General features: G+C 50.2%; 6 protein-coding genes across 6 annotated transcripts; 2 read left to right on the top strand and 4 right to left on the bottom strand.

The window, feature by feature from the left end:
* Positions 1–3018: 3018 nt before the first annotated feature.
* On the bottom strand, positions 3019–4755 carry PpBr36_10824 (uncharacterized protein; the record flags this gene model as incomplete). The annotated part of the gene is made up of 3 exons (XM_029897932.1): positions 3019–3376; positions 3477–4435; positions 4516–4755. The coding sequence occupies 3 exons, from the start codon at positions 4753–4755 to the stop codon at positions 3019–3021; spliced, it is 1557 nt and encodes a 518-aa protein (XP_029743847.1).
* Positions 4756–8568: 3813 nt separating this feature from the next.
* Positions 8569–9603, bottom strand: PpBr36_10823 (uncharacterized protein; the record flags this gene model as incomplete). Its single annotated transcript, XM_029897931.1, has 2 exons — positions 8569–9066; positions 9367–9603. 2 exons carry the CDS (start codon positions 9601–9603, stop codon positions 8569–8571), a joined length of 735 nt encoding a protein of 244 aa, XP_029743745.1.
* A 2037-nt stretch (positions 9604–11640) lies between these two features.
* PpBr36_10822 (uncharacterized protein) lies at positions 11641–11751 on the top strand (the record flags this gene model as incomplete). Its single annotated transcript, XM_029897930.1, has 1 exon — positions 11641–11751. The coding sequence occupies one exon, from the start codon at positions 11641–11643 to the stop codon at positions 11749–11751; it is 111 nt and encodes a 36-aa protein (XP_029743851.1).
* A 5584-nt stretch (positions 11752–17335) lies between these two features.
* Positions 17336–17473, bottom strand: PpBr36_10821 (uncharacterized protein; the record flags this gene model as incomplete). Its single annotated transcript, XM_029897929.1, has 1 exon — positions 17336–17473. One exon carries the CDS (start codon positions 17471–17473, stop codon positions 17336–17338), a length of 138 nt encoding a protein of 45 aa, XP_029743849.1.
* A 1356-nt stretch (positions 17474–18829) lies between these two features.
* Positions 18830–21845, top strand: PpBr36_10820 (uncharacterized protein; the record flags this gene model as incomplete). Its single annotated transcript, XM_029897928.1, has 3 exons — positions 18830–18870; positions 20378–21044; positions 21158–21845. The coding sequence occupies exons 1-3, from the start codon at positions 18834–18836 to the stop codon at positions 21843–21845; spliced, it is 1392 nt and encodes a 463-aa protein (XP_029743850.1). The 5' UTR covers positions 18830–18833.
* Positions 21846–22643: 798 nt separating this feature from the next.
* Positions 22644–23711, bottom strand: PpBr36_10819 (uncharacterized protein; the record flags this gene model as incomplete). The annotated part of the gene is made up of 1 exon (XM_029897927.1): positions 22644–23711. One exon carries the CDS (start codon positions 23709–23711, stop codon positions 22644–22646), a length of 1068 nt encoding a protein of 355 aa, XP_029743880.1.
* Positions 23712–24747: the final 1036 nt, after the last annotated feature.

Raw genomic sequence — 24747 nt, 5'->3', positions numbered from 1 at the left:
CCTTTGCCCCTTGGCAATTGGTATCTCTTCTTTTTTCGTTCCCCCTTTCTCCCGTGTGTCTTCTTCCTTTTTCCCCTTCTTTCCTGTTTGTTACACCTCGCAGACGGGTTGCCCCAAGTAATTTTCGTATGCGTCGAAAATGTCTTTCGAGCCGGCCTAGCTTGAGGCTTGAGGTTGGAGCATTGAGGTCGGGCGTACCATTGGGCTTTCTAGTTGGTGGATTTTGCCCACTCCGTCAATCCCGGGGTTCTCTTTGTCTGTGGTGATAAAAATGCGAATTTCTTTGGAATACGATTCTGTTCTCGGTTTGAACACTATGCGTTTCGTGTGGCGGTTAAATTTCCAATGGTAGAGCGGAGCGTAGCATGTATCGCTTGGTTCGCTTATTCTTCTCTTTTCGCGGATAAGCACCATATGTAAATAGGCAACTACCAAAAAACAAAAAACAGCTCGAAAGGGATAAGGTTAGTCTCCCAACCTGATAACTTTTGCAGACAGAGCAGGCCCAGCCTCTCTCTCTCTCTCTCCCACCTCGGAGCACAGACAACACTAAGACTCAGCGGTATGCAAGGGTTGATGAGATGAAAAAGTTTCTGGCGTAGGGATGATTCAGATAAGAAAAAGGGTAATAATGTGGACGGAGACGATGGGTGAGTGGTAGAATTAGAAGGGCGCAAGATCCAGCAAAAATGCCATTCGGAGCTATAGTCCGAACGGCGATAGCCCCAATTCCTGCTAAAGAGGTTTTTCGCAAGATCTGAAGCTCGCAAAGGAAAGTAACAGCAACAAAAAAGAAGAGAACAAAAAGTATATGTAAGGTGAATGAAGCTTCAAGGCGACGGGGGTGGTGGAGCCATGTTGCCGTCACAGCGGGATTTGATCTTGGTATATTAACCAGAACCAAGAAAACCCAAAAACAATAAAACGTGAAAAAGAGCAAAAGGACCCCGCGCATCGAGGCCGCAAAGCACCAGGACCTAGACCTGGCTCCTGCAAGCCGCCAAAAAAGGGTCCGCGGCTAGAGGACACAAGCTTGCGAGAGACAAGAAAAAGTGAGTATTAGCAGAATTGAACCTCTGCCGCCCCTCCTTCTCTCATGACATAGGATACTTTCATGTATGTTAGATTTGAAGCCACGTGCAGACAGACACACCATCCGTTTCCCCCGACGTCCGAGAAGACGATGTGACATATGCTGGAAGTGTGTTAGCTGGCAAAATGAGGTTTTGCACACCTGAACGGACGAAACGACACATCCTTATTTTTTTTCCCCCTGCCCTTTAGCTGGTACCCCTCCAAAAATTGTCTTCATTGGGCGTGCCTCCGTGAATATAGAGAATAGGGGCGAATTAGCTCCGCGCTGTGCTCCCCCCATGGGGATTCTGATAGATTTTCGGTGTGGCAAATGAGATCAATACCATGGCAGAAAGGCTGAAAAACAAGACCCTCCCCCTTTCTGTCCTGGACCCTTATTTTCTTTCAGCTACAGAGTCGCTAGCTTCCTAGCCTTGGTGCCATGTGTCTTTCTACTAGTCTAGCCCAGAAAAAGTTAGGCTTTACAGTTGGCGCGTCCGGGGAAAAAGCCCCGATTTCCATTGGACCAAGTTTGTAGCAAAAATTTGATAACAAACACCCACCCCTCTTCCGAATGCAAAAGGCTGAAAGATCGGCGTCGATAGATTTCTTCCTTTTGTCAGCTCTGGTTTCTTGTCAGCTTTGTTTTAAAGCCCGTAGTTGTACAGACGGTGCGCCCTTTCCTTGTTTTTTTTGTCCAAGGTGATGCAAATATTGGATCACGCTTGCCTTGAATTTGAACTTAGACAGGCGAAACAGAGAAAAAAGCGAGAAAAAAAAAAAAAAAAAAAAAAAGAAAACAGCCACAAATATGCATATCATATCCCATCCAACAGGATGGAAAGCTGTCCCAAAATCCCAGATCAGGTGGGTGTCAGCATATGTGTTGAACAAATGTCCTCCATCAGACGATAAAAAAAAGGCATCTCTTTGTTTGGCTGACAAAGGTCACCAAGCTTGTGGCTTCCGTCGGAGGAACCTGACTGCCCAGGCCAGGCAAAAATTAGACCCCTAGGCCGATCGCATAGGGCCGGCCATAGATCAGAATCGGACTATCTTTGCCGACTATCCTTAGCCGTGGGTTGCTGCCGAAAAAGCTCCTGACCCAGCTGGTCTGAACTGCACATCTAGTCTAGTCCTTGGCTTTAACCGACGGTAAATAAGGTGCTCACTGGCCGTCCTCTGATACCGAGTTCTGTCCATGGCAGGTTGGTTCATCGCAAAAGTCTCAATCTGGTTTGGAGAGAGGGTCAGCTTTGGGCTACTTGCCATCGTGCCTCCGACCAGCTCTAGTTTTATTTGCTGTCAGAAAGCAAGAGTCTCGCCGGTCCAACATGCATACCTACCTTGCATATATGGGTATACATGACCACCTAAATGATTATTTGTTCCGTGCCTCCGGGGGCATTTTCATCATTACCTCGCTACAAGGCGATACTTGGACTTACAACATCACCCGAAAATACATAATTCAAGCCGCCCAAGTGTGCAATGATACTCGTAATGTTGAATGCTAACCTCACAGACTTTATCAATGACCCATGGCGCTAAGCGACTCAACATTTCATTTGCGTCGTTACCGTTTTCATTAAATATATGATCTGGCTTTTACGCAGATTTGGAAAGCCTAGTACCAGACTATGCTCTGGTTGCAGATTACCCTTGTGTAAAACGCCTTGCAATGCTTTCCCACCCCAAACATACAATAGTCCCCTGTGTCGGTGTTCATATCTTTGCGAAAAAAAAGCTTGCATTTCATCCGTGCTGCTAGCCTAATGAGGATGGCTTGTCGATGTCTGTGCTGAAAAAAAATAACATGCTGCGCAATGGCCTGTATCCGGTGCAGTGTAACGAGGGTGACTCTTCAAGCAACTGCGTTTTTCGTATTATAGGTCGTGATGTTCTTGTTTCGTCAAAATATCAAAGGATTTGACCTCGTCCTTGCTACGTCGGCCCTTGTCTCTGATGTCCAGGTGGCTGCACTCGTGTGAGTACCCTGAATTTTTCTTTGAGGCGGGCAGTCAGCCGTGAGGTGCGACTGTTCTCATCGTCGGCATTTATTTCTGCAGCTGGGCCCTCTTGTGATTCTCTACGATATCGTCTCAGAGCTTCGATTCGTTCTTCAGCTGAAGCATGTCTCAGTCTATGAATGTCAAAGAATCGTGACGACCGTCGATTGTCACGGTTTGTGCCGCGTGCATCGACCTCGAATTCCGGATCGGCTCCTAGTGGCGGAGGGAGCTGTGTTGAGTCGCTCTCGTCTTCCTCATCAGTACTCTTATGCGGGTGAAGGTCAAGTCGACTGGAGGAGAAAGATCGTTAAAAGTTAGTCGTTCAGCTGCCTGCTTCAGAAGCATAAGTGCCAGCAAACAAAATAATCGCATGTGGTACGGAACACCTACCACAAGGGGCATGTGCCCGAGACATTGATCAACCACGGATCAATGCATGAAGGGTGGAACTTGTGATCGCACGGTAGTACGCGGACGTCTTCGCCGACCAAAAAGTCCTCTGTACATATTGAGCACCCGAGGTGCTCGTCACCGAGTGGCTCTGTCTGACCTTGGGCTGCCGTGGCAGCGTCGTACGCTTGGGCAGGAGCCATGCGCGATTCCCTCATTGGAGAGTTCGTTCCCGTCGGAATGGCTTCCGCATCTTCGGGAATCGTGGAAAGGTGGTGGACTTGGACGTGGTTCGGGGACATGTTCCTCTTGCCAGGCTCCGACCCGCCATTCCCGAGTTCCAATGATGGGTCGGGCTTCCCCTCGGTGGGTGCCGGCGCCCCAAACTTCACGATTGGGAGTGTATCCAGCACGGCACGCGCAAGGCCCTTGGCTCTGCTCTGCCTGGGCCTTCCGTCGTCTGCGTTCCTGGGGCCGTACCTCTCCGGATATCGATGCGCGCGTACAGCTCCTATTGCTATTATGACGAGGAACAGTAAGGTGATCAGGCCGGTGATGCTGTAGAGAACGCTCATAGCCACGGCAGAATTATTGCCGGTCTGGCCAGTGTCGTCGCCATCGGACCGTGTCGAATTTCCCGAAATGACAGCTTGAAGTGCGCCGTTTGCCGATGTCGAAAGATTTAACGTTGCCGAAGCCTCAGCTGCATCAATCATAGTAAACACTTTCTGATAGAGCGATCGGCTTCCCAGGCCCGTAACATTACAACAGTTGCCCTGTTGGGTGTACAGTAATATCGCCTTGGGCTGGTTCTCGATAATTGTTCTGAGCATCATCTCGGGTGTGACGTTGGAGTTGTTCAGAGGATCGCAGCACAGATAAGCGACGGCGCCCGAGTAGACTAAATCAGCATATGTCTGCTGTGTAGCCACCATCATCTGACCTTCTATGCGGACCATCTGGTTACAAAAACAAAGGTGGTCAGCACAAGAGGCGCGCACCTTAAGCTCACCGAGCGTATCTATATGATAAATCTCACCCCTCTCTGCGACTGCGAGGCATTCAAGCCTGCTTCTTGAGTGAACGGAGCGATTGGGAAGGTCAAATAAGGACCACCGGCGGGAGCCGAAACGGCCAGGGTCAGGGCAGATTCCTCCTGATAGCGAGGCAAATGCTGGACCGGGAACGTAGAGATATCGAGCGCATCCTGCGCCGGGACCGAGACCACGGCGGCGGTGGTCAGCACGGCCAAAAATGGCAATAATCGTAGCAGTGGCATCGTATCTCTGGCCGGCGACGGTCGACGTCGTCACGGCTATGCCCCGCCTACAAGTTTATTTCCTCCAGTATGCGCGGCCGCTCCCGGGTGGCGGAACTGTCGGAAATATCAGGTGCCACCTTTCAATAAACCAAGCGCAGAGGCGTCTTGCGCATGCGTTCAAGGAGAGCGAGAGAAGCGTGCACACCAGTTGGAGGGACAAACAAAAAAGGTCCAGGGGAAAATGAGGAGTTGGTCAAGGTGTAAAGAGGGCAGTGGTCAATGAAGCAGGCAAGGATCAGTCGGATGTTTACGGCACATCCCCTCTAACCAAGACATGGATGGGTTCAGTCGGATTTTCTGGTTCAGTCTCTGGATCAGCGACAAGTGTATGAAGACCTGGGGTCCCAAGATGCCTACCTGGGTGTGTAGTCAATCTAGACGGGGCGGAGCAAGAGCAGGTAAATGCACGTCCAATGTGGAGGGCGTGCATATGTGGGTGCGGAGAACAAGAAACTTAGATAGGTACCAACGAGGGAGAAAAAAGATTTGATTCCAGAGGGCAAATGAGGGAAATCTTAATTGTTGTCACTCCATGTCACGAATGAATGTGGTTGGTTGTTGTGGAGAAGAACAGGGAAAAGAGACAAAGGGAACAAATGTCGTGGGATCCGAGGTCCGGAGAGTCGAGCAAAGCCGGCGGGATGAAGTTGGAAATCGGTCAAGTCGATTTGGGGAGGTGGTAGAATTGAACGATATTCCTGATGTCCACGTGGAGCCGTTCATATATAATAGTGGGGCAAACGATTTGACTGTCAAAGATCGAGGACTGGGAAAGAAGGTATGAGGTATGACGATCCATCATCGTTCCTGCCTTGATTGCCAAGAAGTCACCATTGTTATGAACAGACCACATGCAAGAAAGGACATTAGGTCCAGATTAGGATGTGCAATACTACAACTTTGTTACATGCGGTAAGCCTGCCCCAACGAACCTGCCGCAAAGAACTCACTACCTACTACTGCTAGGTCTAGACTACATTGCCTACGCATTGGTAAAACCAACTACGCGGTAAACCAAGAGCCGCTAAAAGACTGTCAAGAAGTGATTTCCCCTACTCGCCCTAATCAGCCGACAGACAGTCTGATTGTTCATACTCCAAGACTTAGGCAAGCTAGGGCTATGTCCAGTTCAATTCCTGGTTGATGCCAGGCTCCGAGACGTATGTGCGCCGCATTGATGGCGAGGCAGCAGCTTCTGAGACGTCGAAGCTGTTTTGGTGCCACTTTTTGTTTATGCATATGCAATATGCAGGTGCCAACCCCGAAAAGGAAGCAAGGGCCCGACACTTCGTGGAGCCGCCTTAAGCAACATCCTTGCTGCACATCTGACATGCCAAGTCGGTCACGACGGCCTCTCCAGTGATCACCTACCGTAAATAGCAGGAAATTGAGAGCTGGAGCTATTGGACTTGATCTCTGAATATTATCAATTATCAACGAAACCACCTGTTGGAGTGCATTCTTATGGTACTGTAATCACAAAACTAGCACTAAAGCAAGGTAGCTCGAACAAACTATAGAGATACCTCGTTAGCTAGGCTGTCTAGTCTGCTACTTAGTTTGACCCAAACACCTTTCAAAAAGTCCAGGTCCAGCTATGACAAGCACTGACTGCAACGAGCCAGGTACCCAAATAGGTGCTTCAGCCGTCCCATGAATATATACCCCAACTAAGAGAATTCATTGAGAATTTCTACTTGCCATCTTTTTACCGGCCCAGGTACTATGTGGGAGTTTGACGCAGAGCAGAAAGAAAACTGCTGTTTGCTCATCAAACAACTTAGTTCCCGAAGCACAGAAACAAATTTGTAGTTGATTGCTGATCAATAAACAAAGCGGCATCCACCGAACTTGGATTTGCGTTGGCCATCTAATTCTTCTGTTTTCTTTCTAGGGCGGTATTGGGGGTCTGTGATGAGAAAAGTTCCCTGCGACGCAAAACTTGAGCCATGTGCACGGCTGGGACAGCACCGTATGCACATAGCATGATACTACAAGTACATAGACCTAGAACTAGACACTGCAATCGGACCACATTACTACATTACGAATAGTACTAGGTGCCCAGGTCAAGTGCCTAAGGAGGACATTTCGGCCACCGGCTTTCAAATCCCGCACGCATGCGCGCACAGCATCGATGGGATAGGCAATGCCGACAGTAAGAAGGGAAATGATGGACAAATGTCACACACTGTCACTCATTCGAAGCCGCATCAAAGTATTGTGGCTTAGAATAATATAACACCAGATAATATACTGTGACATTGTCTGTGCAAAAGCGGTGAGTATGCTCAAAAAAAAAAAAAAAAAGGGTGCCAACACGCCAAAGAGCACCCTGAAACGCATCCTGGGTGGCCCCCAAAAGCCAGTGCGGCACGTCATACAATAAATGTCACAGAGTGGCCATCACATCCCTACTGCCGATCTCAGTGCCGCCAAAGTCCAGGGGGTTAGGCATCGCACCTGGAGCAACCCCAGAGTGCTGGGCTGGTAGGAAAAAAGACGTGTGCTACAACTGACAGGGCAACTCGGCAATGCATTTATTTCATAGTCAAGCCTAGTCTAGTACACTAGAGTTGGATACCACACCTTCGGTAAAACGACAAATACGCACCGGCATCAACCCTGGCGGTGCTGACAAGGGAATCTCGGGGGTTTTTTTTTTTTTTTTTTTTTTTTTTTTTTTTTTTTTTGGTATACCAGATCGAGTTGTATCTCAGTGTTCGCGGGCCCATTCGAACGTAAGCAATTCCTAAACCCCCGCGGTAGCCTTGCCAGGCTCAGACGGTTCCTCCGCAGCTTTTCATGTCTGGAACCGTCAAATCTGGCCTGAGAGGATGTGCAGCATCCCGGGGCTTATCCGGTGAGCACACTGACTCCGAGTCTCTGACGAACTTTCTCATCGCCGTTTTTTCCCCACGGATCTTCAGGAGCGGCTCACTTTGTTCCTCAGCTCAAGTTGGGAAACAAGACGCTTGTCTGCCTTGCGGCCATCATAAACTGCAACGTGATATTAACAATTGATACTTCAAGATTCTATTAATCTTCAGCTCGCAACGGCAGCTCAGCAAAAGCCACGGACAAGAGTTTGCAAGATGACAAAGCAAGCTGAGCTGACTCTTCTCATGAGCAGCAATATCGAACAAGTGGCGACAGCTGCAAAGGACTGCCGTGCCTTGCAAATCAGTCCTCCAGGGATCTACTAGTCCAGCCGAGGCCCAGCTCAATATCAACTAAATGTTGTGAAAATTTAGGCGACTGTAGACACTTGGGATTTTGTTGAGTCTTTTGATCATGAATTTTCGGGGTCTGCTTGAACAAGGAGCCGAGGCTAAACTGGCAACTGGTTGTCACAGCTTCACTGCCTACTTCGGCAATCACTATTCTGTCCTTATTTCCGCTCTGTCAGAAGGTTTGCGAAACCCATAAAACCTGTGTCATGCCCAAAGCGAGCTGGTATTTAGGCAATTAAAGTCAGAGCAGCCGTCGGATGAATCAATACAAACTCGTGATGACAGGGGTAACTTATCGTCGTGTCCACCAGGGATTTGATGATTCTAAGATACTCGTGTTGGATCGTCCAGGAACGCTCTTGCGAGCAAACCGCCGACCAAGCATCGCGCAAAAATAACGATCTTTCCCAGCCTCCTCTCCAACTTCGCTTCCCGCGGCCTTGCGGCTCCGGAAGGCCTAGAGTAAATGGAGCAGCCTGCATCCAGACTTGAAATTTGCTTTGATATGCGACGAATAGAGAGGCCTAGGACCATGGGATCAGATCTCCTCCATATCCTCGTCATCCTCCAAGTCATCTAGCGGCGGAAAGTCTCCAACCTCGACCCTCTCAGGCCTCACAAACAAACCATGTAGCTGCCCCTCACCTTCGCCCCAGTACCTCTTCCCCTTGATGCTTCCGTCGTTCTTTCCCACCGGCTCGTCTAGCCTGACCCCGATCCAGGTGCCTGGGCCGGTGGCGATCTCGGGAACCTCGCCGACATACATGACGGTCCCGCGGCGTGTGTCCTCACCACCAACCCGGCAACGCTTGCCGACGGCGATGCCCCGCTCCTCGGCCTCGCGCGCAAAGGCTGCAACCTTGGCCTCGAGCATCGCCGGCACGTTGGGATCGAACCGGCCCAGCTTCTGGGCCTTTTTCCACGCCAGGACCGAGTCGGTCTTTTGGGCATATTCTTCCTCGGGCATTACGTACTTGTCGACATTGGAAGTGTCGGTGAAGTTTGGTCGGGCGTTTGGCGGCCGTGTGTCGATTACCTGCGGATAAGGGTTGTTAGTGGGCATGAAATGGCGAGTCTGTCTCTTCTATCCGCTCTGAAATAGTGCTTGAAGTGCTTGAAGAGCTTGAACCAGGGACCAAACAAAATCATCCGCGAGTCTTTGCTTGCTTTGAACTGGCTGACAGGGGGCACATCGAAGCTTGAGCCTATACAAGACATTGTTCTATACTGTCTTTTTCATATCGTGATCGTGGCCGCAGCTCTTCCATGTGCAGAGTAACGTGGAATAAGAAGTGCACGCCTCCAGTACGTTTGCTGCGAGTATCTTCCCACTCACATTAAGCTCAGCATACGGTGTAAGCGGAAACCCGGCCAGGGTCGTTGCCTCATCGTCTGCGGCCTCGATGGCGATGGCATCGCCCGTTGCCGTCTTGAGCGATAGCCGCTGGCAAGAAGGCGGGATACCCGTTATGGGCTCTAGCTTGGTCTTGAGGGTGGCTATGGTCCACGACGGCGTGATGCGTCGCTCAGACGCCGAGTTCTCTGAGACTATGTGCAGCGAGACGTCTGCCATCTTGGAGACCAGTATCACTCGATAGTCCAGCTGAGGGTGTGTGGTTTCGCGCTACTGCGAAAAGACGATCCCCTGAGTCTATGAGTTGAACAAGAGCTCTGTGGTCCAATGAAGTCTTTCTGGATTACAAGTTGTCAGCCTGATACTGGCTCTGTAAAAGGTCTCAATGTAACGGGTTCTGATAGAGGTTCGCCAAACTCAAAGACTTTGCAACGGAGTATGATGGAACGGTGTTGACTCATACATTACGAGATGATTCTCTGATTGGCAAAGAGGGTCTGTTGACACTGGCAGAGGTTCAATAACCGTGTAGCTTTCAGTGCTCGTCCCGTATCAGACCTACAGCAACGCGCTTCAGCAGCTTGAGGGGAATCCTTTCGCAAAATTGAATCCAGCATGCACACGTTCAACGGCGGGGAGCAGACACTATTGGATCTTGGTGGGGAAGCCACGACGCAACTACGAAAGGAGGCCCACCAGAAAACATGGGTAGGGTTAGGGTGGACCGTTTTCCATGTATCTATCAACATTATTGTCGTCTGCTCTGCTCTCCAACCATCACCATCAACACTCCGTTGAAAGATTACTTTGACAAGATTCTTCATCAGAGACAAAAGCAGATTGATATGATTACAAATCGGGATCTCGGCAGCGCTTGCTCTTCACACCGCCTAGTCGTCAAAACAAAATGTTCAGGTCGCCATCACCAATCTGGCTGCATACATGTGCATGACGAATCCACCGTTGTCCTCCCGAGGGAACAATCTGTTCGTTTGCAATAGGATCAGTAACCGTAAACCCCTCGGCTTCTCGAACAAACGCTTTGATTGCTGCAGGCAGGCAGCCGAACTCCCATTATCCCCCTCCCCCACATCAACCCAGCATCCGAGAGGTTCCCTTTGTCTCCCCCATCACGATATGCCAGATCCGGCCACTTCTGCATCATCTGGGACAGACCGCCACGGGGATGGCTGCAGCTCGAAATGGCAGCTAACCGTATCCAATTGTTTCAACTGCAAGGCAACAACTACAGCACAAGCATGCGGTCCCCTCGGGCAAGTAGTACCGGACAGCGCCTATATTGAGGCTGGTTTCCGCGCGGGACACGTGGGGAAACATCTCAAAAGAGGATGATGAGAAGATTACCAAAACTGTGAGATGCCACTAGCCTATGCAGCCTGCGTTTCCTGCACTTGCTGTCGTCGAGGCCACATGCGACTTGGCACATATATCATCTATACTGCTGCGTGTTGTACAGCAGACCAGGCGTCCGTCCTTGCAACGTCTTTGTCCATTGACAAGACCTTTCACACTACAGTGTAGGGAGCTGAGACTGATCTCAACCCATGATTGTACCGAGTCTAGCGAGGTCAAGATACAGATTGCTCGCCGTGGAAGGGCTTTCATGCCGCGATCGATCCCTGCTTGTATATCTTTACGCTTAATGCAGCGTGACACAAGGGCCGCTGCATTGCGTCACAGAACAAACGGATTGATGAATGATGCAAAGCGATGCCACGCACATCCATCAAACGATAGCAATGACGAGCAAAGACCTACCCGGGCCGTCTCGCCTCGCCTAGACCTTTGCTTAACCACCACGGCCTGATCAAGAAGGCTACCCCAGAGCCGAAAACTGCAATCTGTAAGGGACAGATGATGAATCGATCTCACAAGGAGAGGGCTAGCTGGGTTGCGCAGGATAGATGGCTCTACATTGAAGTGGCAGACCAAGGCCATGATGATACATTTAGGCCATTTGATCTCCGGCTTGAGCAGCTATGGGGAATACTCTATACCACATCATCATCATCATCATCATAGTGGCTTAAAATCACTGATAATAGGGCCCTTCCACTCCTATCGCGTCTTTGCTCACGTGTCTTTGCTCACCAGCTAGGGGTACTCTGGACTCCAAGTAACATACGTGTTTGGAAACAGGAGTTAGGGGTCAACAGTCAGCAACGGAAGCCACTGAAGACAGATTCAAAGAAGAAATGAGGAGCATGTCACAACAGGGGCTTCGGCTAACAATGAATGGCACGAACAAGTTTGTCCACTGCACCCATGCCACGAAGACATTGTTTCTGCAGCCCGGGATCTCACCGTAGGATGGAGGCTTCACCGCCAAAGCAAACAGAGGACTGAATGGTGTGAGTGCTCCGAACATACAGTGGAAGAAGCAGGTACGGTTCTCAGCCACTGCCACCTTTCAGTAGCAGTTTCTAACAGGGTGGGCGGCCAGACAAGGTGTAGGCAAGTCAACAATGTAAGGGCAGTTTCCGGAACCAGACAGAGTTCCCCGGCCAATAGCTTCGGGTGATTCCGCAGCAGTACGGAAACGACTGACACAGCTCACCGCCGGTGACGGCAGACGCGACCGTAAAATGGGGTTCTGGTCATTGTATTGTGTCGCCTGTCAACAAATAAGAAGGAACAAGGGAGTCACTAGCATGATGCGGGGCCACTCTTCAGCTGCACAGGGTCTTCCATGGTAATACAACCCAACGTTCAAATTACAATACGAGCTCGATTGGAGATTCCTTTCCGAGACTCGGAAACGCTCTAGGTACAAAGTGTGTGCGGTGGGCGTTTTCGTAACGAGCCAAGAAACGAAGAAACAAACGTATGCATTAGGAAATTGCATACGTTTGTGGAGTGGCGCTGCCATTTTGGCGTTGCGATTTCGCCGGCCGAGATCCATCGACAAATCCCTCTGTGGCGTTGCCGAGGCGCCGCCTGCTACCCAATGTAGTATTACCTCCGTACAGCAGCCCCTACTGATATACGGAGTAGACAGAGGGGAAATAAAAGGCAAGAGATGGAGAGGGCGAGGGCGACACACACAGAGAGACTAGGAGAGCATGGACGAAAAGCAGCACGACATGAAAGATCGACCGGGTCCCGAAATGCCAAGATCCGGCGGGACGCGAGCAAGCAAGCAAACAAAGACAAAACAGGCAAGATTCGAGGAGACGGCGGATGGGAGGAGGGGAGGGGGGAAAGCAGAAAGATGCTTATTCGAGCGGATATTAAACTCAAGTAGCGTGCCGTAGTCTTGGGAAACCAACTGTCTGTGAGTGGTTCGTTATTGAGACTGTGCAAACAGATTGATTTTTCGCATTCTCTCAGCTGTGATTTGCACAAGGCTTATTTTTGGAGGGTAAGGGGTTCGGGCGGCGACATTATGCTTCCCGATCTCTAGCCCGAAAGAAGAAGCCAGAAGCGGCTGCTGGGCATCTTTCCCACTCCCAAGAGTCTATTGTTCGGCCTACTGGGGGTCAGATTCAGGCCTGGATCCTCACTTAGAACAATAACAAAAAAAAAAAAAAGAAAAAAAAAAAAAACTGCATGGAGCCGAATCAAACAATCTCCTAACCGTAAAAAGATAGCCCGGGAGAATATTCCAGACCATGGCGTCGTTCCTTTATTTTTCTTTTTCTTTTTTCTCTGTGTTTTTCTTTTGTCCTGGAATACGCTATGTAGACTGGCAAAAGGGGATGGGTGTGTGGAATACGATAGAGCGTAGCGGAGACAGAGACAAAAAAAGGAAGAAAAAGAGAAAAGGAAAAAGTATGGAAAAGCAAAAGATCGGCGCAGAAAGCCAGAGGTTCGCTCGCGACGGAGCCACGTGTCCCTGGAAGTGACCATGGTTTTGTCCGGTAAAATAATGTTAATAATAACAATAACCACTACAAAGAATCAGATTAACTACTATCACGGTTAGAGGACAAGCACCGGGCTGTTTTTGAAGTAGCAGCAGTGGGGCTTTTGGCCCATGGATAATTGCACCATAGCTCTTGACAAACGGGCGGGACAGTTTGTGTTTTGGGAGCCCGGGGTTGAACAAGAAAATCAAAAAAAAAAAAAAAAAAAAAGAACTTGAGATGAGCGACATTTCCGGCACCGGAATTCCGTGTCGAAGGGGCATGATCAAGTTTCTGCTTTGCCTTGAGTTTGATCAATTTGATGGCATGCTTGGGTGCACGAAAACCGTCCCCAAGACAATGCATCATCGAATGGTCGTCACAGCCAAGATGGTTCGGCAACGTTCAAGCAACACGCAAGCTCGGCGCCCGATAGAGCTTAATCATCTCTCTCTCTGTTGCAGTTGGGCATGAATTGCATTGAAGAAGCGATTGGCAACTACATTTGACATGTAAAGAACAAAAAAGCGTGGTGCGCGGGGATGAACCAGCCGTTCAGCGTCGTATTCTAAAAGCGTGGCGGGTCTCAGGTGTTTGGACGAAAGAAAAGGAGAAAGAGCTTTTTTTTCACACGCATTGCAAAGGTGGCATGGCGATCGTGGTTCACCATTGTGGGCCACGATGTTTATCAAAGTTAGTCTTCTTTTTTACACACGTGTTTAGATGGCGAACAAGAACGATCGGACATAATCTGGAGCGGGCTGGTTGAAGTATCTGGTTCTTGGAACCTTTTTTTGGTACCAAACAAAAAAAGGGGGCGTGCGAACTTGGTAGGACATAGGAGATGATATTTTTTTCTTAAAAAAAAAAAGATAATTATACCTGAAGCAACCTATACTTGGGTGCAGATTCGCGACGCGGCATCGTCCATATGGAGCGCTTTGCAATAGGCATCATGCTTGGACTACTGGACAGTCCATCATTCAGTAGTCTTGGCAGGGACGAAGAAGGTCAACCCTCCAATTGAGTGTAGTCTTTTTTTTTCATCTCGAAAACAAACAACCGGCACCGGCCTTGGCATGATGCCTCCAGGTAAATGTAATAACTGTATTCTCCATCAGGTCCAGGTCTAGAACTGAAAGTAGGTTATTAAACCTGGGCCTCTCGTCATAAACAGCTCCCTTAGCGAGTCAAGAAACTCAACTTGATTAAAGTGGTTTAAAAGAGGGATAGGCACCGTAGAGGCCTGCATGTCAAGTCGGGATGACTGCAGCCCTGTCAGATCGAGGACGGCATACGAGTACAGCGAGCCATGTGTCACTGACAGAAGAAGCCTGCATTTGGGGGGTTTCCAGTCGTTTCCTTCCAACAAGACGAAAGAGCAGATGAAAAAGGGCAAAATAGACGAGCGGTTAAAATGAAGCGACCGAGGCCGAAAAATCTTTTTATAATCTCATAGTAAACAGCGTACAAAATACCATGATCCATTCCGTTCGCCCTTGACTCTTACCTACGTAATAGTCTTCCCAAAATGGCGGAACGACGAGACGCTCAACCGGAAATGTAATAATTGTTTGACACAGGCTTGACCCATGGTTATCGGGTAACCCCTGTATGTGTATGTACAGTAGTAAACGTTTTCTGAACCTAACACGCGGTGTTGCGTACGGCAGTGTGAATTCTGACCAGCTGACGGCTGATTCCGTCAAAGAAAAAAAAAGTCCCCGACGTGCAGTATGGACCCCGAGTCGCAGAGTACCGAAAAGGGAAGGCGACCCAAGGTAGTTGACAAGGCAAGGAGCGAGAACCAAGCGTGGGATTAAAAAAGAAAAGAAGAAAAAGGCAAAGGAAAAAAAGAATAGAGTGCCAAAAAAGCATGTCAAGGTCTCAGGCCATGGTGCAAAGAAGTCAAAGATTTGTCCGAATCAGGGCGCAACATGAGTCGACCTACGACGGGCCAAAGACAAAAACGGATATGTAGGTACATTTCATCCCGTTTTTTTGCATACCTCCACGGGCCGATTCCCAAGCAGCTTACCAGTACCGACGGGTTTTTTTTAGTTTGCTAGTCGCTTCTCGTACTTCTCCAGGTAATTTTTCAAGTTAAATGAAAAACTCCACCGCATCAACGAAGTACTATACTCTCGCACCGCGTCCTTTGTTCAATAAGGAAGGGCACCTACCCGCTCTTGCCGCCCAACCGACCAGACGTCTGGCAAATCATGCCCTGCATAGAAAATAGACAAAAAAAAAAAAAAAAAAAAAAAAGAGAGGGAGAGGGAGAGAGAGAGAGAGAGACAGAGAAACAGAAACGACTCCACCTGGGATTTACAATTCGGTACGCTGCCGAAACTGTCTCGCTCGAATGACTCGGGTTAGGTTGGGATCTGTGGCTACCTGCCAAGTGGGAAAGAAAACGGATGAAGATGGAAATGGAAATCTATCTGGTCGCGTGAGATATTCATGTCTGTCGTTCATGGTTTTGTCTCAGTAACAAGGCGTGGATCGTTGGTCAATCAATCCGAGTGTAATCGCTTCGGCTCGTGCTTGTGTCCAGATGAACAGGGTGAGTAGCATGTTGTTCCCAGCACGCGATCTGTTGAGACAGTGCCTTTTTTGATTTTTGATTTCTTTTCTTATTCTTATTTCCTGATTACATCGTCATATACATGCAGGGCTTTTTATCCAGACAAGGCGCTTACAGCCATGACGATTATGTTGATTTTTGTGTGTCGCTTGCCTGCCGCCGCTTGCCTTGATTGCCTGCCCGCCCACTTGCCTGCCTGCTCACTTCAAAAGCTGAGAAATAGGGTTGCGCAAAAACAATGTCTCCAATTCAAAGAAAACACACCCCTACCCGTAACCTGGTTCAGAGCTTGTAGCGGCTAAGCACCTTGTCCCTGACCATGCGGATAATTTTGCCATCGGAAAGTTTGCCTTCGAATCGTTAGGCGCAATCTAAATCGTTAGCCAGATCCATTGTTGCATTCAATCCACCATACTCGTCACTTTTTTACGGGAGTACTACCACGATAACGCGCTGGCTGTGGAGCCTCGGTGTGCATGCAAGCAGACAGACCTGTGTCGTGTATCCTTAGTGAATTTCGTTTTGATCATGTAGAAACAACAGCATGCATTTGTTGTTTAATGTCCTTTTTTTTTTTCTTCAACCATGCAAGAGTAGATATCCAAAGCATCTTGGGTTGGGAATAGTCTAGCCCGAAAGCCCGAAAACAGACACATCACACCCGCAGCACATGGACAGCCAGCCCATGGCCAAGATCGACTTGCCAGCGGAATGGCGACAAATAGCTGAACAAGCGCCGGTTTCAAACTCGAGGTCTGCGCCATGCAACAAGCAGCTTTGTGCATTTTCTTCATTACTCGACTGCAACTCTGTGCACTTCTTGTTCTCGTTATTTTTGCACCCTTGGTTTTTGTTTTGATTATTTTATTACTACTCAGTAATTGCCGACCGATTTATATCTTGCCGGCTATGGATCTACCCTGATATTTGTCACACGTCGCGGCTGATTTTGACGCTCAACTTAGTTCCATCAATGGAATTCGGTCCTCCAGACGCTAATGTACCGCAATGCTCATGTATTTTTTTTTCTACAGGGGCCTGAAAATCGTACTGCTTTTAATCAATGTCTCTGACTTCCATAGTTCTTCTTCGTCCTTTTTTTTTTTTTTTTGGTCACTTTTCTTTCGCTACCCTCCCTCTAATGAAATCATTTTGCGAACCCGCTATTAGCCTCGACTCCACTAGAGAGCTAGGTAGGGGTCGAAAACAAAAAGAACTCAAGATCGGGTTGACCACATGCCGTCCTTGAGAAAAAGGAAATCCTAGACTAGTCTTGGCTACGTCAAGATTTTCTAGCGACACGCCTGTCGAAACAACTTGCGAGTTCACCATGCATGAATTGGCTGCGTGTCCGCTATCAAGCTTCCATGGGCACCCCTGATTACCACCCTGTTTCTGCTTCTGCTGATGTTCGTCGTCCTGGTTTGCCGAGCTGTTCTGCTGCTTACCCCAACAAGCAAACCGTTCGAGGAAAAGCAACCAAAACCAGGTCCCGCAATCATGCTCTGGGGTTCGGGCCTCCGTTGGTTTCGCCGCGATCGACCTGGTTGCCCAACCCGGTCCGCCGCAACAGTGCAACCTTTTTAGTTGCTGCCCTCGAAAATTTCTTCCCCCTCTCGCCCTGATCTCTACTCATTGCACACCTGCCTACCAAAGTAACCTGACCGGAATGATCCCTTGCACATCCCGAAACGGTCTGGATTGATGGCAAAAGGCTCTTCCATGCTAGCTAGCCAGCTAACATTTGGGTCTTGGTGGGTCAATTGTTAAGGACATGGGCAGGAAACAGTCTTGATGACGGTACCATCGGGAAGGAGCGCCGGGTGCTTACGCAGAGACCGTAATTACAGTATCTTACTGTACGTACGTGGTGAGTAGGTGCGAGAGAAACGCCCTGTAGAAATGACGACAACAATCTTTTGCATCTCACAATCTTACAATACGCAGTAATTACTTTGCCCTGGCCCAGGTACCTACTTAGCCACCTCACCTACATTACTTGTCCTATGAGCTGAAATATTGTGTCGGTTGTGGCCTGTCGACCCTACCCATACCGCTACTGATACCAAGAGATTCAAGCTAGGCATATACTTTCTTCTTGTTCTAGCTACCTCAGGTACTCGAGATCCCCCAAGATGCCCGACCCTGGTTTTCGACTCGATACATCTGATCTTCTCACTTTTCATTCCTTTTTTCCCATTTCTTTTTATTCCTGAAAACGCCAGAACCATTGACTCGGTGATCCTCCACAACGAGGTCAAGCGGCGGCTTAGGTTTCTTTGTCCTAAAACAGCCACCCGAGACGGGAATCTACCGATTATCAGATAACCGCATGGCCGCCTGCCATAGATTTTTTTTTTTTTCACAATGAAATATGGCATGTTCTCATAGGTATCCACTGTCTCTCTCTCCCTCCGTCTGGCGTTCTTGCTACCTATCTGCATGTTACTTGTTTGCTTCCGTTCTTGGCCTCTCCCAACGAGCCGGATGACTTGCCAATCGGGATTTGCCTGTTTGCTTTTCACATCGTCCCCACCTCAGAGATTTCGATTATCCATGGATCAGTGTACTTTTCATTCCCCCGACAAATAGGTTGGGCATGATGATACCCTCGATATTCAGTCGTAGCAGCAGGAGCCTCCGGTTCCTGTCGCTGGCTTGACGAACTCATATAACACAGCCACGTTAAGATGCCTGGTCACAGGTTGTCATGGAGGATGCACACCCACTCTTCTCCAAACCATTCATCTCATCTCATGTTATCCCATCCCGTCAGATTATGCACAAGAAGTACTACCTATAGCCTAGACCCAGGAGACCTGCGAGACACCAACAACTGACAAGGAACATTCGCCTACTGTACCAGAAATGTACCGAAGCAAGGCAGCCAACTTACTCTGTTTCCTACCGAAAATCCAGATGGTTAGTCCCATAGCTTACTTGTCTTTTTTTTTTTTTTTCTCCCTCTTTTTCTCAAAACCAGACAACAAAGATGCATGGTCACTCGCATCAACTGCACATACACCCGCATAGGTAGGAGGTAGGTACCTTGCCTTCCCGTCAAACTCACACCCCCTCCATCTGCACACCCCGGTCCGATCTTTTCAGGAAATCTGGATCGAATATTTGCTAGCGTGTTGATGCAGCTTCCCCAACTCTAACACCCATGCATGCTCTTCTTCTCACTGCCCCTCCACCCACCCAGTCACTCATTAATACTACTGTAGGTACATACTGTACTGTACACTCCTCGGTAGCTCGTCATCCCTATCTTCGAACCCTGGAGCCTGCCGCCCCCCCACTAGGTTACACGTACTATTCCTTGGCCATAATAAGCTAGAAGTAGAGTAAAACTACAAACACACTGCCCACTGCCCTCCTCTTGACCCTCTTTACCACTAACAAGCCAATCCCATCCACACCATTCAAAGTGCCGAGCCCAGAGGTACCTACCTACTACTAGGCAAACTACCTGACATACTCAGCTGGGCTGCCAGCCCTACGATTCGCCATTGTAATTTGTCCAAGTCCTCCTCCCCACGCAACCTCGACCAACCTCTGTCCAACCGCCTTTGCGCAACCTCCCGAAGAATATCCAGTCCTCATTCTTCATTCTCTCTCCTCCTGACTTCCTTGTCCACCGCCTATTCCCCTGTTCCCTGTCCAGTTTTGGCCAACATGACAAGGTAGCCAAAGGCCAACAGCCGAAGAGGAATACCGCGACAAACCAGTCCAGGGGTCGGGGCGGTCAGACGATACTACGATGACTACTGCTACTGCCTGTGGCAGAGAGCCCATCTGAACCGAGCAAAGTTCTACCACGCAACTAACCGGCCTGGCTACTTGACGTACTTTCCCGTCGGTCAGCCTGCCATTTCCTTGTCGGACTCCCGCCCTTGACTTTCATCCAGTCCGATATACATCTGCGGCATGGTGTGTCTGTCATTGGCTGCAACTTTGTCGGGAAACGCCTAATATGGTCTGGTCGAGACTCGGTGCCCCTAGGAGACCACGCACTATCCTCCTAATAAAGAAAACGCCCACCCCTGGTCGAACTCTGATATTTCTCTTCTGTCAAGCATCAAGGATTTTCTGTACCAGCTGCTGCCACAATTCTCCCACAAACTAGCCATCTGCTTTCAGGCCTTTCCCCTCCTGCAGGAGAACTACCCATCGCCTCTCCTGCTTGTACGCTGCACTTGATTCATACTTGGTTCTTCGGTCTCTTGTTACGGTTCCCCACGGACCAGAAAGCCGGGCTGCACCGTGCTATAAGGTCAGCAAGGGTCCAAGGTCTCGGGCTGCCAGGGAACTTGGGCCTCGTTCAATATTTTCCATCTGCGCGACGTCAACCTGACCGACCTAAGTCTCCGACACTGCTGCGGCTTATTATTCTTAACACTTCTGCTCTCAACTGCTATTATCTCGCCCAACACTCTCAACGACGTAGCTTAAAATCACCCAAGTCAATCTGCCTCGCCCCATAGCGACGAGCGCCGCGCAGCTTGCTTGCGCCGATGACCACGGCCCGCCGCTCCAGGCAAAGGTAGGCGAGACACCGCCAACGTGGATATCGCCTCGCTCCTCAAGGGTTCCGACTCAAATGAGTCCTCGGCCGCTCGTCCGCAGCAAGCCCAGTCGACCTCTGAGTCCCCGCCGACGGCACCGACAGCCACCACCACGAGCGGACCGCCGTCGTACTATTCTTCGTACACACCGAATATCACGCCGCCCTCTACACTAACGCCGCCGCAGTATACATCAAGCTCTTTTGGCCCCGGGCCTGGTCCATCTTACGCACCTCCTCCGCCATTACTGGGGCAGGGACCGGGCCCGGTAGCGGGACCAGCTCCTGGTACATCCTTTGCCCCCGCGCCCAGCTACGGGCCCGCGGGCGCCCCTGGATTCACGCAAGGCCTCACGGCTGTTCCGGGCTCCGGTGCCGTCGGACCTCCTCAATCAAGGAGAACAATGGCGCCGCACATGGCTGAAGGGCCCCAGGCCGCCAAGAAACAGAGCAAATGGACTCCAGAAGAAGATGCCATCATCATAGAGCTTCGTGGCAGTGGCATGAAGTGGGATGAGATATCCAAGCGCTTACCAGGCCGCAGTTCCATTAGCTGCCGGCTGCACTACCAGAATTATCTTGAAAGGCGTAGTGAATGGGATGAGGAGCGCAAGAACAAACTTGCGAGGCTATATGAGCGGTAAGTATTGCGTCAACCGTCTTCAGAGGCGATATACAAGTCATGTCCGGGTCGCTAGGCAACCTGGCACCATAGGGCAAAAGGCAAATAGCTGATTACTTAACGCGTCTCAGACTGAAAGCCGAAATGTGGGCCAAACTTGCAGAGGAGATGCAAGTGCCTTGGCGAGCAGCCGAGGCAATGCATTGGCAGATTGGCGAGCACGAGATGGCACGCCGTGCAGGCACTACCCCCTTTTCCCTCTCTGGAAGCAGCGTCGAGAACCCTCACCACCGAGCCTCGCCTTCTAGAGGTCATCATCACCACGCACACTCACAAACCAGCGTTCCACGCGATTTTTACAGCGGGCGTGGCACCCCGGGTATGCCCACACATCTTCCACCCGGTCGAACCCTTGCCACCAGACCACAAAGTCAACATGAGCTAGGTGACCCGGGAATGATGTATGGCAGTGCCCCACCGCCTCGCCACAACCTCGCACCCATACATACTGGGACGCTTCCACCACCAAGCGCGGGCCGAGGTGGCGGCATGCTCCCTGGGGTATCGGAGCTCACAACCGGCGTGAGCCCGTACAGTACGCCAGCATACTCTATGGGAATGCCCGGCACGAGTCCCGTGCATAGCCAAACTGCAAGCCCAGGACCATTTATGTCGACGCCTTCGTCATATCAACTCATGGACCCTTCTGGTGTCAAGAGGCGCGCAAGCCCTGGCTACGGTCCTGAAGCGAGTCGTCGGAGGCAATACGACCCACGATCGGATGAACAGAGTGAGCTTGCAAGTCGCCGCATGATGTAGAAATTTTGGAAAACGGCGAAACAAACGAGGGGCTCTCGATTCCCCTCGCATCTAACTTGCAAGCTCCCCGTGCATATTTTACTTACAAAGAAGTTTGATTTTTCCCCCACTTTGAATGTTTTCCTTTTATGCAAAATCGGCAATTACCCGCAACAACATCACTGTGGCCTTTGGCATACTGGACTCAAAGCCTCTCCTTATCTTTGCAATTTTTTTTTTCACTGGCGGTTCTTAACACGAAGCGAACATTGCGCAATGGCGTTGGGTGTGGTTAGAGTTCAATCAGAGGTGCGGAGCTTCTAGGCGGCTGATCAAAAGAGGAGTTCGGGTTTCGGATGGAAACTGAAGGAATGGAGACGATTCATGACGGTAGATTTTTGTTTATCTTGTACGGCGGAGAGGTGTTATTTTGCTTGTTTCTCATTTCTAATGAATCTTTCCCTTATGGTTTGACTTGAGTTTTCTCTTTCTTTTTTGTTTCCTTTTCTTCTTTTCTTGTTACTCTCCCTTGTTTTATTTCCTCATCACTACCCATCTTACAAGCGCCACTGGGTTGCTATGCTTTTGTTTAATTTATTTTATCTGATTTAGAGACGACAGCGACGTGGGAGGCCTTCAGATATCCTTGATACGTTGGTTCTGCATTCTCAGAGCCTTTGCTGACAATTTATTGATAGATAGTCATGCGTCACTACTTATGATGGGCGTTAGATTTATATGTTCAGCCCCCTTTTCTTTTTAATTGATATTCTCAGTGCCTTGGATATGAGTTTCAAAGCACTATAGTTCTGGTGGTGACTAGAACGGCGCCACCCTGCTGGCGACGGCCCACCAGTTATCTCTATCATAACCACTGCTTAGCACCCTCCCTTGGGCCGCGACAATGTCCTCTTCCAGCTCTCCTTTTCTATACAGGTGGTAATACCGCTGGAAAGTCTGATCGGGCTTGCCAGCAGCTGGTGGGCACGCTTCTTGGCCATCAACGGCGGGGGTGGCGACGGGCCCTTTCTCGTTACCCTTCTTCTTCTCCCTACCCTGATCTCCCTTCATGACCCAGGGCACCAAGAGGTCTTGCTCCCCTCCCTCGCCCCAGCCCCTCCGGCTGGACGACTGCTCGAGGGCCCAGACGAAGATCATGACAGTCCCACCGCCGCCCCTCCTGCCGGACTCGGCGCCCAGATCGCTGTCGTCAAAAGACGGACCGGGCGGCGTCAGGCACCGCAGGATCTCGGCCAGGGCGGCGACGCGCCGGGCGCGCGTGCTCATGTGGTGCACAACGGCGATGCAAATGGCAAAGTCGGCGCGGGCGTCGCAGAACGGCAGGGCTAGGCCGTCGGCTACCAGGGCCTGGTGGTTTTGATGTTGAGACTGCTGCGATGATGTGGCAGGTTTCTGTTGTTGGCTGCCCTGGCGGGCGGAGGAGCGTGCCGCGAGGCCGACGAGCTGATCGCTGCGGTCGCAGGCCAGGGCGAAGCAGCCCTGCGGCACGCACGACAGGTACTTGCCATTGCCGCAGCCGACGTCAAGGCCCAGGGAGCCCGGCGGGCGCGAGGCCAGGTACGCGGCAACCAGGGGCCAGGGCTTGTGGCGGGTCGCTGAGAAATGCGGGGCGATGGTGTTGTAGACCTGGTGGACATGCTGGGCCTCGTATGACTCTGGTGTGCTGTTGTTGGCGTCGGGTGCAGGGGCTGGGGTTGAGGGTGTGGCCCTGGAGGGTGTAGTGGTGGTGGTGGTGGTGGTGGTGGTGGTGGTGGTGGTGGTGGTGGTAGTTGCAGCAGTAGCACTAGCAGTAGCCGCGGGTTCCGATGGGATGACCGAGTTACTTTCGACGTTCCTGTCTCCTGGTGCCAGTTGCGTGGCCGTCATGCTAGCCACAGAAGTTATTTTTCCCTTTTTAACTCTTTCCAATATCAATCAGCTGTGCTATGAATTTTCGATTTGGCGGTATAGAAAGAAGTAGGTCGTTAAAGGGCCAAACGGCTAGGGCGGCAAATTGGCGGCTGAGGCGGGTAGGGCTAGCTTGTTCTAGGCTATTTCTGGTGGGATTTAGACTGAGGCGTACGATGCGCGGGTGATCCAGCAAGTTCTCGGTTCAGCTGAGCGGCCTCGAAAATAGCGTCCAGTCTGACTAGCCCAGACTAGGTGCAGCCTGGTATCTGACGATATCTTTGTCTTGTTCTCTTTTTTAAATCACCTGGCTTCAATTATTCATAGGAACACACCCCTGTGCCTCTCGGTCTACGAGTCTCCTTTGTCGAACTTGCAGGTGCTGATGATACTCGCTCAAACAAGTGTTTTCAATCTGTGAGGAAGCAGAGGCTGAACTAAAATTGTTTCTAGCACCTCGAATAGGTATCAAAAGCAGCAGGACGTCGTCGCTGGCTGGTAGCATTTCTCTAGCGGCGTTGTCGCGAGCTTTGCGCTGTCTTCTGAGATTTCACCCCGCGACGGCCCCGCTATGATGAAGACGTGGAGGTGCTGGGCTGAATGTGGGGCCACAACCACACGTTGGTTTGACTAGACTCGCCGCCAATTTGGGACATGACGACGATGGAAGCTAACGAAGCAGGCAGGCATGATGATAAATAAAGTGTCTTGTTGTCATTTATATCATCACTCTCGTTTTTCCCTTTCTCACAACACACCATAGTGCACCAACTCCAATGCCTCTCTAACAAACAAACCGATGGCTCTGAATTCTGCCGTCTTGCGACTTCGATGTTCTAACTCACCCCGTCAGCCGCCGAATTGTTTGAACTGGAGGGGCCGAAAGGGAAAAGCCGAGAAACTTGGCGAACACCCTCGGCGCTGATGCCGAACCCTACACGAGGGGACTAACTAGGCTGAGCTGTACTTGCCGAGCCACGAAGTAAATACCGTAAATGTTTTGGAGTTTTTTTTT

This window comes from Pyricularia pennisetigena (assembly GCF_004337985.1).
Source record: "Pyricularia pennisetigena strain Br36 chromosome 4 map unlocalized Pyricularia_pennisetigena_Br36_Scf_11, whole genome shotgun sequence".
Lineage (NCBI taxonomy): Eukaryota > Fungi > Ascomycota > Sordariomycetes > Magnaporthales > Pyriculariaceae > Pyricularia > Pyricularia pennisetigena.
Note: the sequence above shows the minus strand (reverse complement) of the source record. Positions and strands in the feature narration are given on the sequence as shown.